The 16,399-nt window shown below is 47.9% G+C and overlaps 1 protein-coding gene across 1 annotated transcript in view; it reads left to right on the forward strand.

The window, feature by feature from the left end:
- Positions 1-74: 74 nt before the first annotated feature.
- GRAMD2A (GRAM domain containing 2A) overlaps positions 75-16,399 on the forward strand; it is a 40,652-nt gene continuing 24,327 nt past the window's right edge. Inside the window, exon 1 of the mRNA XM_075535721.1 lies at positions 75-170. Within this exon, the coding sequence (XP_075391836.1) occupies positions 130-170 (41 nt within the window). The 5' untranslated portion in view covers positions 75-129. The remainder of the gene's footprint in view (positions 171-16,399) is intronic.

Here is a 16,399-nt window from a genome sequence, read left to right on the forward strand (position 1 = left end):
CACGGGGCGGGTCCGGACCTGTCCCGCGTGAGCAGCCAATGGGCGGCCGGAGGCGGGAGCTCGGGAGCGGGCGGGGCCCGGCGGGCGCTCTGGCAGGCCGTCTGGCCCCGGTGCTCCGCAGGCGCCACGATGACCGCCCTGAGCCGGAACGAGGCTGCCGAGGCCGACAGGTAAGGGGATTGCGGCCGGAGGCCCTAGCTGGGGCCCGGGCGGGCGCCGCGAGGGGCTGCTTTGGGCGGTGCCCCGCCAGCAGGCACTTCCCCGCCGGCCGTTGGAATGCGGTCTCCCGGCGGCCGGGGCTGCGCCGTGCCGCTGGGCGCACCGGGCCATCAGGGGTCGGCGATGTCCAGGCCGAGTCCTGCAGAGAGGTCCCAAGTTGGGGGACAGAGGGATGGTCCGGGCCGCAACAGGCAATGGAGGGAGGGCACCCTCCTTGGGACAACTCCCAGGGTGGTCTCTGCTTCGCCATTCATTCATTCACGTACTCATTCATTAATTCCTCAGCCTCATCCACCGCCCGCCCCGTCCCCGTCCCCGTCCAGAGCCCTCCCTAGTCCGCCTGACGGGGACCTGCCGTCCCGGGAGGAGCCAGCTGCGCGCCTCGCCGCCGGGTCTGCGCTTGCAGCGGCCGGGGAGGCGGCGCGGAGCTGTCCTGGCACGACGCAGCCGGTCCCCGTCAGGCGGGCCGGGGCCGGTCTCCCAGCCTCGAGATCTTGTCCACGGTTGCCCTGGGATTGTTTGGGGAAGACACAGCCCACGAATAAGGGGCACGGTCCCTGTCGGCGCGCAGGTCCCTAGCTCCACAGCCTGAGTCTGGGCCAGATAGCCTTGGGGTAGGTAGGGGCTACTCGCAAAGGGACCCCGGGGACTTTAATCAGCTGTCACTTGCCGGTCTAGGCTTTGCCTGGTCCCTCGCCCGGCACTTCTCGATTGTGCCGGAGCGTGAGGTACTTGCAGGGGGTGAAGAAGGCTCCTAGGGAGTGAGAGAGGGTGCCCGCGGACCCGTGGTGCCTGCGTGCGCTTCCCATCCAGCTCCAGTGGCTCTGATGTCTGCAGCGCCTGCAGAGCGGACATTGATGGGATGGAGGGCTGAGATGGGTTAGCCAGCGTCCCACTCACTCTGCAGTGGGGGCCCGGCTAGCCGAACCTGGGTTCCCAAGAGCTGCTCCTCCAGGTCGTGCTGGCAGTCACACCAAACCGGAGATGAAAGTCTGACGGGTCAGTTAAGCAGTGACAGTGAGGGCAGCGTTAGGGGGGACTTCTCTGGGGACAAGTGGGCAGGTCTAGAAGGCAAAGGTGACAGAGGCTGTGCCCCAGCTTGCGTGAGAGTTTCTTGCAGGGACCACATGGAAGTGCACCTTCCTGCCTGCCCTGTGGATTATGTCTTGGGCTGCTAACCTCAAAGTCCAACTCCACTCCAGCGGCTCTGAGGGAGAAAGATGAGGCTTTCAGCTCCTGTAAAAAGATTTAGTCGCAAACCTACAGGGGCAGTTCTACCTTGTCCTTTAGAGTTGCTGCGGGTTAGGAATAGATTCTATGGCAGTTTGTGGGGTTACTTACACCCACATGTGATTCAAACCCACTCGGTGGCAGGGTGGCAGAGAGTTGGAGGTTTCCTGACTTGCCCCCTGGGTGGAATTTTTCGCCTAGAGAGAACAGCTTGGAGAGCCCTTCCATGACTCATATTGCTGGAGACATTTATGCTTCTGAGCTTAAGGGAGCCCTCAAAGCCCCCGTGCAGACCAGAAAGACCGGTGTCCCAACTTTGCTAGATTGCTCCCTTGGCCCCCTGAGGTCAGCAGGACCCAAGACAGGTTTACGCCAGCAAGCCTTCCTGAGAGACTGAGCTCTCCTTTCCTTCACTGGTGGCTCCACCCAGTCCTTAAGCCACCACACTGGCCCTTGAAATGCCACGTACCATGTTTGTCCCACGGTGTGGTGTGAAGAGGCTCACTCTGAGACTCAGAAGTGAGTTCTAAGCCTCCTGTGGTTCCCATTTTGCTGTGGCTTGGGGCGAGTCTCTTGTCCTCCTAGTCCCAGCTTTGCCATCATTAAGATAATGCGATTGGCCCGTAGGCACCCTCCCGAGACTTTCTCAGGGCAGTAGCTGGCAATCCCACTATCTAGGATAGTTCCTCCTTGACTTCTACCCTTTTTCTTTCTGCAATGTCTCCTTTGGAAAGAAAGCCTGGGGTTTGAGCCGGGCGTGGCATACGACTTCAGCATTCCGTGCACTTCAGCATTCCGTGCTGGAGTGTCCTTTTCTCCTTCACCAAGGCTGGAATGGTTTCCCCATTCCCCAAATTCTGCAGTTTGGACTCACCCTTGGCTACTATGCAGCTATTTACCTGGACTGCATGGGACATTCATGTCACCACCTGTTATCACTAAGCTTTGAAGCTTTGATTAATTTCCTAGCTGTTTACTAATGTACGAAGATGGAAGGCTGGGAGGCAGAAACCCCTGGGAAGGAAGCTTCCTGTGTAATTCAGAAGTGGTACCCCTGCCTGTGCAGCACTGTTTCCAGAAGAATGACATTGTTCCCGAGAAGTCCTACAGGACAAGCTGTCTCCTCTCTCTTCTTCCTTGCCACAACTACCCACATAGATCCGTTTTGGAAGGCTTGGCCATCATTCAGAACTGAGGCTAGCCGAAAGATCGGGGCGGTTCAAACCTATCCCGCTGCCCTCACTGCCCTCCAGTCGATCTGACCCCCAGCGACATTATAGGACAGGGAAGAACTGCCCCTGTGGGTTTCTGGGACTGTAAATCTTTATGGGAGTAGAAAGCCCTGTCCTGTATGGTGGCTATGAGTCAGAATCGGTTTAATAGCCATGGATTTGGTTTGGCTTTAGGTAAGGTGAGAGCCTGAGCTAATGACGGGGACTGGTTGTAAGAATTTCTCTCTCTTTGTCCCATCTGTAAGTGTGTGTGTGAGTGAGTGTGTGTGTGTGATATAGATATATATTTCTAATATGATTTAGCTGGCTTGAACTAGATAATGCTATTTTATTTGTTTGTTTCCCCTCAACAGTTTTGTTGGCATTTAAGTCATATTGTCATGCTATTTAATAGTTCAGTCACATCAAGAAGAGTTGTACAATCATCACCACTAACAGTTTTAGAACATTTTTTCCATTCTTCTTTTTTTAAAGATCATTTTATTGGGAGTGACAATGCGATTTTAAAATAATTTCTAAAAAGGCCCGAAACAAAACAAAAAGCAACTTCTAAATTTTGAAGGATGATCCAGAAACTTAGTTTGAAAATAACAACCCAGCGACAGTAACTCAGAATTAACACTCATACTGGATTTATTTTAATCACCAAGCAAGCTGAAAAAATGCTTATATTTTTAGATGTTCGATCTATCTCTTTGTTATGGAAAATTTCACATATGCAAAAGGAGAGAGAATAGTTTGAGAAGAGGCAGGCCGCCTTCACCGCCTTTAATGATGGTCAACATGGGCCTAGCTTGTTTCATAGTTGCTCTCTTTCTTCATTCCCAGACTATCTTGAAGCAGACCTAAGATGTTGGATCACTCCATCCAAATATCCCAGTGTATATCTCTAAGAGATGAAATCAGAGGACTAGACTCACTGACATCAAGTCGATTCTGACACATGGTGACCCCACAGGGCAGGGTAGAACTGCCCCTGTGGGTTTCTGAGACTAGAACTCTTTATGGGAGTAGAAAGCCTCACTTTTGGTGGTTTCAAACTACTGACCTTGTGATTGGCAGACCAATGTGCATAAAGATGGTTTTATGAGATAAGCTCATTGTCATTATTATACCTATAAATAACAATAATCCCCTAAAGGCATCAGACAATCCAGACAGCCTGTCATCTCCCTCATTGTATGTCTTTATATCACTGGATTCTTTTAATAAGGATCCAAAAGAGGGATACACATTTTTTTCTTTTCTTTTTTTGGAAACTACACGAGGGTAAGTCAAAAAGTATGGCTGTTAGGGCTGAGTTCATACATGGACGGGTTTATTCCAAACAACGCTGCTTTTAAATGTCTCTGCAATCAGTGGGTGGCTGCAGACAAGTGCTCCCAGTCACACACGTTTGTTTCCTTAGGGTGCTTGCCAAAAAAGGCTCCATGAAAACAGTGGCTTCCAAGGGATCTACTGGGCAAAGAGGTCAACTCAGAAGGGTGTGGCGACTGTTTTGTGGGCTTCCAAAGGGAGTTCCAAAGGTGGAGTTCTCAAAAGACACGGGACAATCCTGGGGAGATGCATTGGAGGACAGAGACCCGGAAAGTTGTGCCCAACAATGTGTTTTCATCATGACAAAGCACCTGCTTATTCTAGGGTAGCAAGGACTGTCCTAAGAAAGTTGCATTGGGAAACTTTACCCCATCCATCCTACAGCCCTGATCTTGTGCCTTCAGACGTTTTGTTCCCCCAAATCAAGGAGCATTTCAAAGGAACACGATTTGAGTGCCTTAAGGTTCTGATGTAGTATAAATCAAAGCCTGTAGAATTCTTCAAGGCAGGGCCCAAAGGACACACTCTTCTGGGATAAGCCTCAGCCTGAAAAGCACTCAACTCTAGCTCTGTGGGTCAACAAAACTAGCCTCCCCAATTAAGTGCCTGGAGGCAACCTATTCCCCAAGCAAGCCTCTTGTCTTGTGCTCTGGGTGTTGCTGCCTCCGAGGCCACACTTCTTCACCTTGTCTCTGCTTTATAACACTTGTCTCTTGGATCAAGGAGGTTCAGTGTGCAGAATCTCAGCGTCCAAAGGAGTCACTCCGCTCCTGGCTCTTGATGTCAGTGAGGTCCTCTCCCCTTCCTGCTTCTGAGATGGCTCATTTTGTACAGCAGAATGGCAAAATTGCCCAATTCCCTCTTTAGATTTCCAAGTTTTAACAATCAAAATTAGCCCTGTTAACGATCATTCACAATCGAATAATTTAATATTATCAGCATCTTCTCCCACCTTCGCTTTCCCAGACTCATGAGGAAGGAAGGAAGGAAATGCACCCGGCTGCATGGTCCCACCCTCTCATTTGGTGAGAGTTAAAGACTAAGGCTGAAGAGCCATAGCAAGTAAATCACTGCATCTCAGGAGCTGATTTATGTTAGACATATCAACTCAGGTCCACAACGATGGGAGATGACTTGGGGGAATTGGAAATAGCCAGTGTTCCCAGTTAAAACCGGAAAATAGGAAAGTTGAATGGATATATTTTTTTTTTTTTACAATATGAGTAAGGTCCTGGGAGGATCCAGTGGTCATAGCCCAGACTCTGCACTGATCACACCACAATGGAGATCCAGTTTTAACAGGGAAGGAGTTGTCCCTTGGTGAGGAATTCAGAGCCTGAGAGATAGAACAAGATCCATTTTAGGGGTTGGAAATAAGTTCCTAATACTCAGGGCAGCAGTGGCATATCTGAAGAATGATGTTCACAGACCTTACAACACCTTACAATACCTACTGCCCAATTATAACTGTACCTTTTTTACACCAGCACAATATTTCTTTCTTTATGCCAGGTTTCTCAATATGGATAACCTGAATAAGTGTTTTTGGTGTTCGTTTTGGTCTTTTAAGTCATTTCCATCCTGTAGCCCGTGTGATGTTACATTGGAAGAACATGCGTGTCCAGACAGACTTGGGTTCAAATCCTTGCTCCACATGTGACTGCCGAGTTCCTGCTGGCCCCCCTTCATGTATAAATGTACTCACGGCTACATAATTTAGGGTTGTCAGGCTACGTGTGGCCCCATACCTGACAGGTGCTCCCCAAAAGTTAACATCTCCAAGGAGCCTCCAGTTCTGATCATGTGAGACCAGGCCTTTCTGCGATGCTTCAGCTCGCCTTAGAGAAAAGTTTGCTTTTTCAAGAGGCAAAGTTCAAATAAAATAAACCTCCTGTTTGGGGTATAATGTGTATGAAATAATATTGAGCTCATCTACCCCTCACTCACTCTGCGCATAACCATAAACCAATGCCACATCAGCAAATTGGCCCTGGTAGAAGACTCACTTAGATTTCATCGATTTTATGTGTGTTGATCTCACGGGTAGAATTAGCAAAGTTCATGTTAAAAACCAAGGTTTCTTTTCCTCTTGGCCTTGAGGGTTTCCATGGAATGAAAGATGCGGTGCTAGGAATTTGGAAGTTCAGAAATGTCTGTGAGTTTGCCCCCTGGTGCCCTTTGAAACTTTTTTTCTCTTACTGACAGGATTTTCCTTCCCCATCCTCCCTGCCCCCTCAACCGCCTGAAAACACTGGTTATTCTGATCACACAAGTCAGGTAATATGGGGAAAAAAATATTTTTTTAAGAAAATAAGAACAAAGAAATACCTGAAACTCTAATCCCAGAGAAAAATACTGTTTTTGGTGAGCATTATATCTACATATATTTTATTATTATGCATACTGTTTTGTATAATGTTATTTTCAATGTTGTTATTGTTCCATTTTAACACAGAACTCTTTTAAAGAAATAAATGCTGTTTTAGTTGTTGCCCCCTATTATGAATAAACCATAATTTGATAGACTCAGGCTTTTTATTTCATTATGTTTGACACTTCTGAATATGCTTCAGTGAACAGTCTTAGATAGACATTCAAATGTGTATCCAATCTTTTCTAAGGATTCTTAGAAGTGGCATTTGTAGGTTTGATGGATGTCTACATATACAATTTGAATCCCTTTTTTCAGAGTACTCACAAGTACTGTGTGAGTGCCCTTTTAATGCTAGCTTTAAAAATCTAATTAAAAGAGAGTGGCGATGCCTGGAGGGTAGAGAGAATGTGGGGTAGAAAGGGGGAACTGATTACATGAATCTACGTATAGCCTCCTCCCTGGGGGAGGGACAGCAGAGAAGAGGGCAGGGGGAGACATCAGACAGTGTAACATATGACGAAATAATAATAATATATGAATGATGAAGGGTTCATGAGGTAAGGGGGGAGTGGGGAGGGAGGGGGGAAATGAACAGCAGATAATAAGGGCTCAAGTAGAAGGCAAATGTTTTGAGAATGATGGCAACAAATGTACATATGTTCTTGACACAATGGATCTATGTATGGGTTGTGATAAGAATTGTACGAGCCCCCAATAAAATGAATTTTTAAAAAATCGAATAAAAAGAAGTATTTCTCCTTTTACTTAAAAATAATATACTGTTTTATTGATTTCGAAAGAATCACCTTCCTGTGACAGTTATACTCGAGGTGAGGCAGCTCCATGAATCTCCCCTCAGACATGATGGCTGTGGCTTGAGGAATACCTGTGAACACTTATTTATTTATCTGCATTTATGGTATCACTGTAATTATATTGGTCTTACCTTACCTTTCACTAAAAGGTATTTTATTTAGCCTTTCCCCTCATAGGGGCATAGACAGATTACTCCATCCTGTTAGCAACTGCCCAGCAATATAGACAAACAACTATTTTCCCTGCCCCCCCACGTAATTGTTAACCACATGAACATAAGATTTTGCCTACCTGTCCATTGATCTCTTTACGCCACCTTCCTCGGAACGGAGCTGTTGAATCAAAGGCTTTGTACTTCTTAAGGCATTTGATATGTGTCGGGAATATTGATTTAATTTTTGGTGTCTGTCAGTGGGGTATAAAGAAAGTCTGTTTTCCACATCCTTGGTAATATTGATCAGTATCATTTTTTTTGTTTGGTTACCAGATAGCTGTTTTTTCTTTTGTAAATTCTCTGTTCATATTCTTTTAGAAAAATCATTTTACTGGGGGCTCATACAACTCTTTTCACAATCCATACATACATCAATTGTGTAAAGCACATTTGTACATTCGTTGCCCTCATCATTCTCAAAACATCTGCTCTCCACCTAAGCCCCTGGCATCCAGCTCATTTTTCCCCTCCCTCCCTGCTTCCTCCTCCCTCATGAACCCTTGATAATTTATAAATTATTATTTTATAATATCTTGCCATGTCTGACATCTCCCTTCACCCACTTTTCTGTTGTCTGTCCCCTAGGGAAGAGGCTATTTGTAGATCCTTGTAATCGGTTCCCCCTTTCCAACCCTCCCTCTCTTCCCCCTCCCAGTATTGCCACTCACACCACTGGTCCTGAATGGATCATCTGCCCTGAATTCCCTGTGTTTCCAGTTCCTATCTGTACCAGTGTACATCCTCTGGTCTAGCCAGATTTGGGATCATGATAGTGGTGGGGGAGGGGAGGGAGGAAGCATTTAGGAACTAGAGGAAAGTTGTATGTTTCATCGTTGCTACAGTGCACCCTGACTGGTTTGTCTCCTCCCTGAGACCCTTCTGTAAGGGGATGTCCAGTGGCCTACAGATGGGCTTTGGGTCACCACTCCGCACTTCCTACCTCATTCACTATATGATTTTTTGTTCTGATGATGCCTGATACCTGATCCCTTCAACACCTCATGATCACACAGGCTGATGTGCTTCCATGTGGGCTTTGTTGCTTCTGAACTAGATGGCCGCTTTTTTACCTCCTGTTCATATTATTTACCGACTTTTCTATTAGACTGTTGACTTTTTTTACTTTCTACACTTGATCTTAGTTAAAAGGCCTAGAAGCGTTTTTTTTTTTACTTTCTTAGATAAGTTTCATTGTTTATTAGGAATATCAATTTCTTGTCATTGTAAATCTTAAAGTTAAATATATGAAAGGTTAACATTTTAAAATTAATATCTTCTGTGTTCTGTGTTTTATCTTGCTTATAGAAGAAACACCCTGGCATTAAAAAAATAAAATCTTTACTTTAATCCTATGGATTTAGAAAATATTTAGATGTTTATTCCATCTGGAATTTATTTTTGTGAGTGAGATAAGGTAATTGATTCCCAAAATACTATTGATTGGACTGTGCACTCATTCCTTGCTCATGTGAAACACCTTCGTTATTTTACAGTAAATTCTCCTAGACCATGAGTCCTTTTCTGGACTCCCTCTGCAGCTCTATTAATCTATTCATCTTTTCTAAGCCAGTAAATACCTTGTAGTATAGCGGGTTACAAATGGAATGGCAGCTGAAATGTCATCAGTTCAGACCCACCAGCCGTTCTGAGGGAGAACGCTGAGGCTTTCTACTCCTGTAGAGGTACAGCCTTGGAAACCCACAGGGTTGCTCTGAGTCAGCATTGACTCCGTGGCAGGAAGAAGCCTTCTGACATCTGGTAGTCGAGCAGAGCCCTGGCTTTATTTCTCGTCTTCCAACTCTTGCTGGCTTTTCTCATGCAGGCAGTCTTCCAGATCAAGCTTACAGTCACACACACCCTGTTAGAACTGACTTGCATTTGTAAATTAATTGGGAGTCAGTTTCTTCTTTAAACCTTTCATCTTTCCACATCTTTTCATTTTTTTCAAGACTTTAGGAAGTCATTTTTGGCTATCTTTGCACAGGCGTTTCCCCACCATTTGAAATGTTTAGTCTTGGGAACTTTATATTTTTGGTTGCCGTTCTGAATACAAAGGATTTTCCAACTATTTTGGATAACTTCATTGAAGGTTATAAAACCTACCGACAGGAAAACTTACTGACTTTTAGGTTACTCAAAAAAAAACCTCTGGAACCGTGATCAACTCCCTAAGAGTTGATTATATGTTTATTCCTCATCACTGCTCTGTCTGGGCCAGGTCACTGTTGTATGGCTTTTCAATTAAAAAGAAAATAATATGTTGTTGTTGCCGAGAATACACGCAGCAAAAATAGGCACGAAGTCAAGTTTCTCCAGGTACCATCGTGGACATGGAGCACATTCTCTGAGCTGTGCAACCGTTCTTGGTCTCCAGGGTTTTCAAGTCTTATGTCTTATCTCATTCCGTTAGATCCTTCTGGAGCTAGGGTTATACCTTGATCCTTGGCCCTCCCCGAGAAAGAATTCACGCCGAAGCCTGGTTCGTGGTCCAAGTGAGTTTTATGAGCGTTAGAAGAAGTTTCAGGTTTACACAGCACCTATAGGATTCCTCCTGACCATGCAGCCTGGCGGAAGCTGCTCAGCATCACGCAGACAAAAGTGTGTCTCCACTCTGCCTTTTCAGGGATTCCTTCGGGAGGCGTGGTAGACGACCCCTGATTGACCCCATTGACTGAACTGAATTCACCTGGCCTAGGTGGGCCAATCCAGGTTCAGCGCCCACCCACCCATGCCTACCGGCGGGAAACCTGAACCTCTGAGCATGTGCAGCGCCCCACTCCTTTGTTCTGCGCTTGGCTCTCTGGGCATGAGTTAATGGACATTTTTTTAGCCCTGCGCTAGCCTGCCTAACAATTCCTTTACCTTACCATCTTCAAATAACCATGCTGTCTCTTCAGTGGCTCAATGCATAACAATTTTAGTTACTCCTCACTTTTTTTTTTTTTGCTTTCTGGGGTGATGTTTTGGGCTCATTTGTGCATTTCCTGTCCAGATCCTGAGATCTGGAACTCTGGGGACCCAGGAATGGACAGAACCTCCAGAACAAAGCAGTGTGAAACAATAGGGGGAGCAGGCTTTCCTCAGGAGTTCCCTAAACAATCAACTAAACAATCTGGGGCTCTGCCTGGAGGAGGGTCCAAGACTCTGCTAGCTCCAAAGACTAGGTCATCAGTTAGGAATCTGCCCTCTTGGCTGGAGCACAGCTTTATGGAGGGAGCTGACAGGAGCCCTCCTGCTGAGGCATTTGGAGTCGTCTTGTCTTCCGACCCCCCCACCCCCCCTGCTCAGGTACCCAGCTCAGGGCTGGGCACTGATCTGGGAAAGGGTCTCCAGCATGGCCCTAGCTAGTTGATTCCCAGGGAGGCTAGGGATGCAGGCGCTGCGTACCCAGCAGCTGACTCAGTCTGTGGATGCTTTGTCTCCAGCAAAGGGCTGGGCCAGCAGCCGGCTCCAAGGCTGTGCAGGTGCTCCTTGAAGGCCTAAGGCTAAGTGAGGGTTTGGAATCCTGGGTGGGGCTGCAAGAGTGACCCTGGGTTTACCAGCCCTTTCAAAGGCAGAAAACAGACTTGTGGGTTGTTGTTTTTTTTTTTTTTTTAGATTTGTAGTTTGTGGGATGGAGGGCTGCGAAAGATAGATGCCCTGAAGGCAGCGGCTTAACCTTCAGCAGGGTAGGGGGAGTGTCTGGGAAGGGTGGAGTATCAGGTGCCTCTGGCAGTGAGTGAGGCCTTGGACTAGGGCAGCAGCTCTTCCCTCCTGGGCTGCCAGGCCTGTCAGAGCTGGAGAGGAATTGACAACCGTTCCTTCTTGCGTGGACAGCCACCACAGGCTGTAAGGAGCAGGCCTTTCGCAGTGGGGTCTAGATCCAGTCCCCATGTGTCCATGCAGACCAACATGACTTACCTTTCCCCACAGCCAGATGCAACTCCTCCCTATGAGAATCCTTTTTTGGCTTCCTCGACATCCCAGGCACCTGGCTTTCTTTTTTTCTTTTATTAAAAGATCATTTTAAAAAAAGATCATTTTATTGGGGGTTCTTAACAACTCTTGTTACAATTCACACATCAATTGTATCAGGCACCTGTTTGTCCATATGTTGCCGTCATTCTTTTCTAGACATTTACTTTCTATTGAGCCCTTGGTAGCAGCTCCTCCTTTTTTCCCTTCCCCCACCCTCATAACCCCTTGGTAGATTATAAATTATTATTATATTCATTTCTTACACTGACTGCTGTCTCTCTTCCCCCATGTTTTTTGTTTTTCCTCCTGGAGTGTGTGGTTCTGTGTCGATTGTTGCGATCAGTTCCCTCTTTCTCCCTCTCCCCCACTTCCCCCACCCTCCTGGTATTGCTATTTCCACTCCTGTTCCTGGATTTCCTGTGTCGTGAGCCCCCATCTCTTATCCATACCTGTGTATCTGTGTACATGCTCTGGTCTCATCTGAATTGAGAAGCAGCACTGGGGTCATGATAGTGGGGGTGAGGAAGCCTCATGGAACCAGAGGAATATTATGTGTTTAATTGATGCTTTACTGCACCCTGGTTGACTCACCCCTTCCCTATGGTGGTTTTCTTTCTGTCATCTGGGACTGCTCTCTGCAGTCCCCACAGGGGACTTTATCTAGGCCATCTTTATGGGTTGTAGGTGGTTCTTCAGCTCCCAGACTTTGCTTTTTCTTCTACCTCTTCTCTTCCTCCCGCCCCCCCCCCCAAGATGGCACCTGCAGGCCTTTTAAAGTGCTGCATTTGACCCGGTTCTGTGGGGTCTTTAGTCTGTGCCACCATTACCGGCAACAAATTCTAGAACATTTTCCTCACTCTCTGGAACAGCCCATACCCCTTAGAAGTCACACCCTTCTCCACCTTCCTTCAACACCTAACTCACTAAGTGCCACCCAGTCAGTTCTGACTCCTGGCGACCCTATAGGACAGGGTAGAACTGTCCCCATGGGATTCCGAGACTGTCACTCTTTATGGCAGTAGAAAGCTTCATCCTGCTCCCCCAGAGCACATGGTGGGTTTGAACTGCTCATCTTATGGTTAGCAGCCCAATATGTAGCCCACTGTGGCACCAGCATTCCTCAGCACCTGGCACCTGGTGCCCACTAATCTGTCCCTTCTCTGACTCAGCCTACTCTGGACCGTCCATGTTAAAGGAATCATGCAATAGGTGGCTGTTGTGTCTGGATTTAAAAAAAAAAAATGTAGCATATTTTAAAAGGTCATCCATATTATAGTATACTCCCATGTCTGCACTTAATCCCTTTTCATGGCTGATTTCTTTTCCCTTGTGTGGTGATCCTACCTTTTGTTCTCCATGTATCTGTTGATGGATCCCCCCCACCTAAAATTTTTCTATTATGAATAATACTCCTATGAACATGGATACAAATTTTGTGGAAATAGGTTTATGATTCTCTTGTATCATTTATTAGAAATGGAATTGCTGGGTCTTGTGGTAACTTTTTTGGGGGGGGTATTGTGGTAACTCATCTGGAACCTTGGTGGTGTAGTGGGTTACCCACTGGGCTGCTAACCACAGGTCAGTGGTTCAAAAACCCCAGCCACCCTGAAGGAGAAAGATGAGGCTTTCTGCCTTAGGAATCCAAAGTGGCAGTTCTGTGGTGGCCGACAGGGTCATTACGAGTCAGAGGCAACTCGGTGATGAGTTGGGTTTGGAGTTTGGGATTTGGCCGTTTGACGTTTTCTTTGGAGAAATGTCTGTTTATCTCCTTTGCCCGTGTTTACTTGGGTCATCTTTTTATTGTTGAGTTGTAAGAGTTCTTTACATGTTCCAGATATTAGACCCTTATCAGATAATTTTTAACAAATATCTTTGACTATCTGGTTGTCTTTTCACTTTCTTGGTGGGATTATTAGCACAAGTGTTTCTAATTTGGGGGCAGTTCAATTTATCATTTTGTCTTTCTCTTTTTCTTTTGTTGCTCATAATTTGTTATCACACGATCAGGAAGATTTATGCCTGTATTTTCATCTTTGAGTTTTGCAGACTTAGTTTTTGTATTTTGAGTTGCTTTTTGTGTGTGGTGTGAATTAGGGGTATAACTTCAGTGTATGTGTGTGCGTGACTGCTTAGTTGTCTCAGCACCATTTAAGGAGCCCTGATAGTGTAGTGGGTACATGTTGGGCTGCTAACCACAGTCAGCAGTTCGAACCTCCAGTTGTTCCGGGGGAGAAAGACAAGGCTGTCTACTCCTGTAGAGCGTAGTACTCTCGGAACACCAGCGGGGCAGTTCTCCCCTGCCCTGTTGGGTCACTGTGAGTTGGAATTTACTCCGCGGTGGCGAGTTGGTTTTTTGTTGTTGTGGGAGGACTGTTTATGGCAAAGATGATTCTTTCCCAATGGAATTGCCTCAGTACTCTTGTGGACAGCTTCTCTTCTTCCTGCACTGCCTTTCCTGGCAGGGAATCTTAGTAATCCCAGTCCCCTCGATGGGCCAGTACTCAGAAATGTAGCTCTATGGACCAGTACTCAGAAAGTCCGGACCTTTCTCCTGAGCGCCTTATTCAGGTCACCCGAAACAGCTAGACCATCAAAGCAGAACTCGTGGTTCCCCCTGCACGCCTGCTCTTCTGTCAGTGCCTGTCCCTGGTTTTAATTTACTTAGTTTCTCAGCAGAGCGGCCAGTATTCTGCATGCTCAAGCCTGAGGTCTAGATTCATACTTAACACTTTTTCCTTTTCACCTCACAGTCAACTGATCACTCAGTCAGATTGATCTATTTGGGCACCATTACCACTGCCACCAAGCTCAGCCCACAGCAACCTCTCTGCTGGACTACGGCCTCCTAACTCACCTGTGTCTGTGGAACATTCTAAACATACACACAGGAGAGGGGGGCACAGTAGATCCCATGTATCCCGAACCACAACACAAAGTCAATCTTGTTTCTTCAATACCCAGGTGTGTTAGGCTAGGTTGACCAGAGAAACAAATCCAGTGACACACATATATGTGTTAGAAAGAACTTTATATCAAGAAAACGTCCCAGCCCAGTCCAGCTCAAGTTCCATAAGTCCCATCCTAGTCCCTCAGTCCCTCTGCAGACTCACACAGCCACATGCAATGATGCAGAATGCAAGGAGGTCACAGGCTGGTGGATGCAAAGTTGTGTGGATCCAATGGTGGTGGTAATATCGAACCCCGCCAGTAAGAAGCTGACGGCAGAGAGAGGTGGAGGTTCCCAGGGCCACGCCCACAGGGAGACATCATCCGGCTGTGACTTGATTGACAGGTTGAATACCACCCCTATTCAAATTGACATGAAATTATGTAACTACCACACCGGGCTCTTGTGCCTCCCCTGCTCATCGCCCCTGGGTTACTTCAAAGCAAATATACGGGTCGGAGTGATGTTTCTAAGACACAGAGTTAAGAGTTTACTCCCCTGCTCAAATCCTTCCATTGGCCCCTCATGGCTTTAAGTTAGTGACCAGAGACACTGCTGGTACCTAATGGACTGACCTGAGCTGCCTCCCACCCCCAACCTCTCCAGACTCTCCCTCCCCTCTTGGCTACTCATCCCTACCCTCCAAACATGCAGGCTCTCTGTTTAGGGCCTCCCAAAGTTACACACCTGGGCTCAGGGCCTTAACACAGTGTGAGCCCCTGGCCACCTGTCCATCTGGTCAGCGTTGTTTGGATATCAGTAGACATCCTCCTGGGAACCGAGGCTTTCCCTCCTAGCATGTAGTGCACAGTTCTACTCTTGGATTGCTTCATAGAAGTATCTGTTTCATGCCTGCCTCTACCGGGCAGTTTGAGAGTCAACCCTGCCTCTTGGCATTCACAGCACTGAAACAGAGCTGAGTGAGCAGCAGGCCCTCAGGTGGCATTTGTGGGAGGGAGGCAGAGGGACTGGCAGGCCTCCAAGGACTGTGCTCTGGGCAGCCTCTCCTGGGAGAGGGGTTCTGACCACAAAGGCCAGTGGCCATCGGCCCTTCATTCACTTCCTTTATCTTGTCCTTGGTCAGTAGTCAGGTCTTCTGAGGGTAACTGAGGCCCAAGAAGAGAGAGTAACTTACCTCCGACAGTGAGAGGTCATTGCAGGCCCAGAGCGTCCTGCCACCGCTCCCGGGCTCCAGGCAGCCCCAACCTGCCTGTGACCTGAGAAGAGGCTGCTGGTTGCACAGAGGCAGAGTGTTTCTGAGGTGGGCGTCCTCAGTGGCTGGCGTGGGCAGACTGAATGACATCCATAGGCGGACAGAGCGGGCTTGTCCCCAGAGTAATCAAACCCCTGGCAGCTTAGAGTGGGGGCATCTGAGTGACTGAGACAGTCTGGGCCCGCCCCTCAGCAGGCCCAGCCGGAGGGTGGCCACCTGGAGCATAGGGGCGCTCTGTTTCTTTCATGAATGCCAGTCTGTTTGGAGACTGAATGACCAGCTTCTTGTCTGGAAATCATCAGGCCCCCAGTGGCCCGCCAAGAAAAAGTGGTCTGTCACCAGACCCAGAGTGCCAGCTCACAGCCGCTGCTGCTCCAGCAGTGGGCACCCTGGGGGAGGCCAGCAGTAGGCAGGCACCCTCTGCAGAACCAACGGCCTGCCCTGCGGTCTGGGCTTCTTAGGCAATCTTGGAATCCCCAGGAGCAAAGCTTCCGGGTTTCAGCTGTTTGTTCCATCTGTCTCCCTGGTGACTGCTTTCACACCACAGGCCTTGGAGCTCTGGGCAAGACTGGGGGGGGGGGGGGGGGGAGGGGATGGGGGTGGGTGGGAGGAAGGGAGGTGAGGGACAGGCAGGGGGTGGGGGACAGGCAGTTGACCTCAAACTGTGGTAAAGAGGGGAGGAGGGAGGATGGGTCCTAGGCCTGCCTGGGCCTGAGCTGGGAGCGAGCGTGCTTCTGGGTCAGAGGAATGGGCTGGGAGGCAGGCACTGGGCACATCCTAGGTGGGAAAAGGCCTTGCTCTCAGCCTCTTGTTCTGGCTGTTGTCCCAGGGGCAAAACCTGGCCATGCAGGACATAGATGGAGCTTCATCCTTCAGG

The sequence above is a fragment of the Tenrec ecaudatus genome, chromosome 17 (assembly GCF_050624435.1).
Source record: "Tenrec ecaudatus isolate mTenEca1 chromosome 17, mTenEca1.hap1, whole genome shotgun sequence".
NCBI classification, from domain to species: domain Eukaryota; kingdom Metazoa; phylum Chordata; class Mammalia; order Afrosoricida; family Tenrecidae; genus Tenrec; species Tenrec ecaudatus.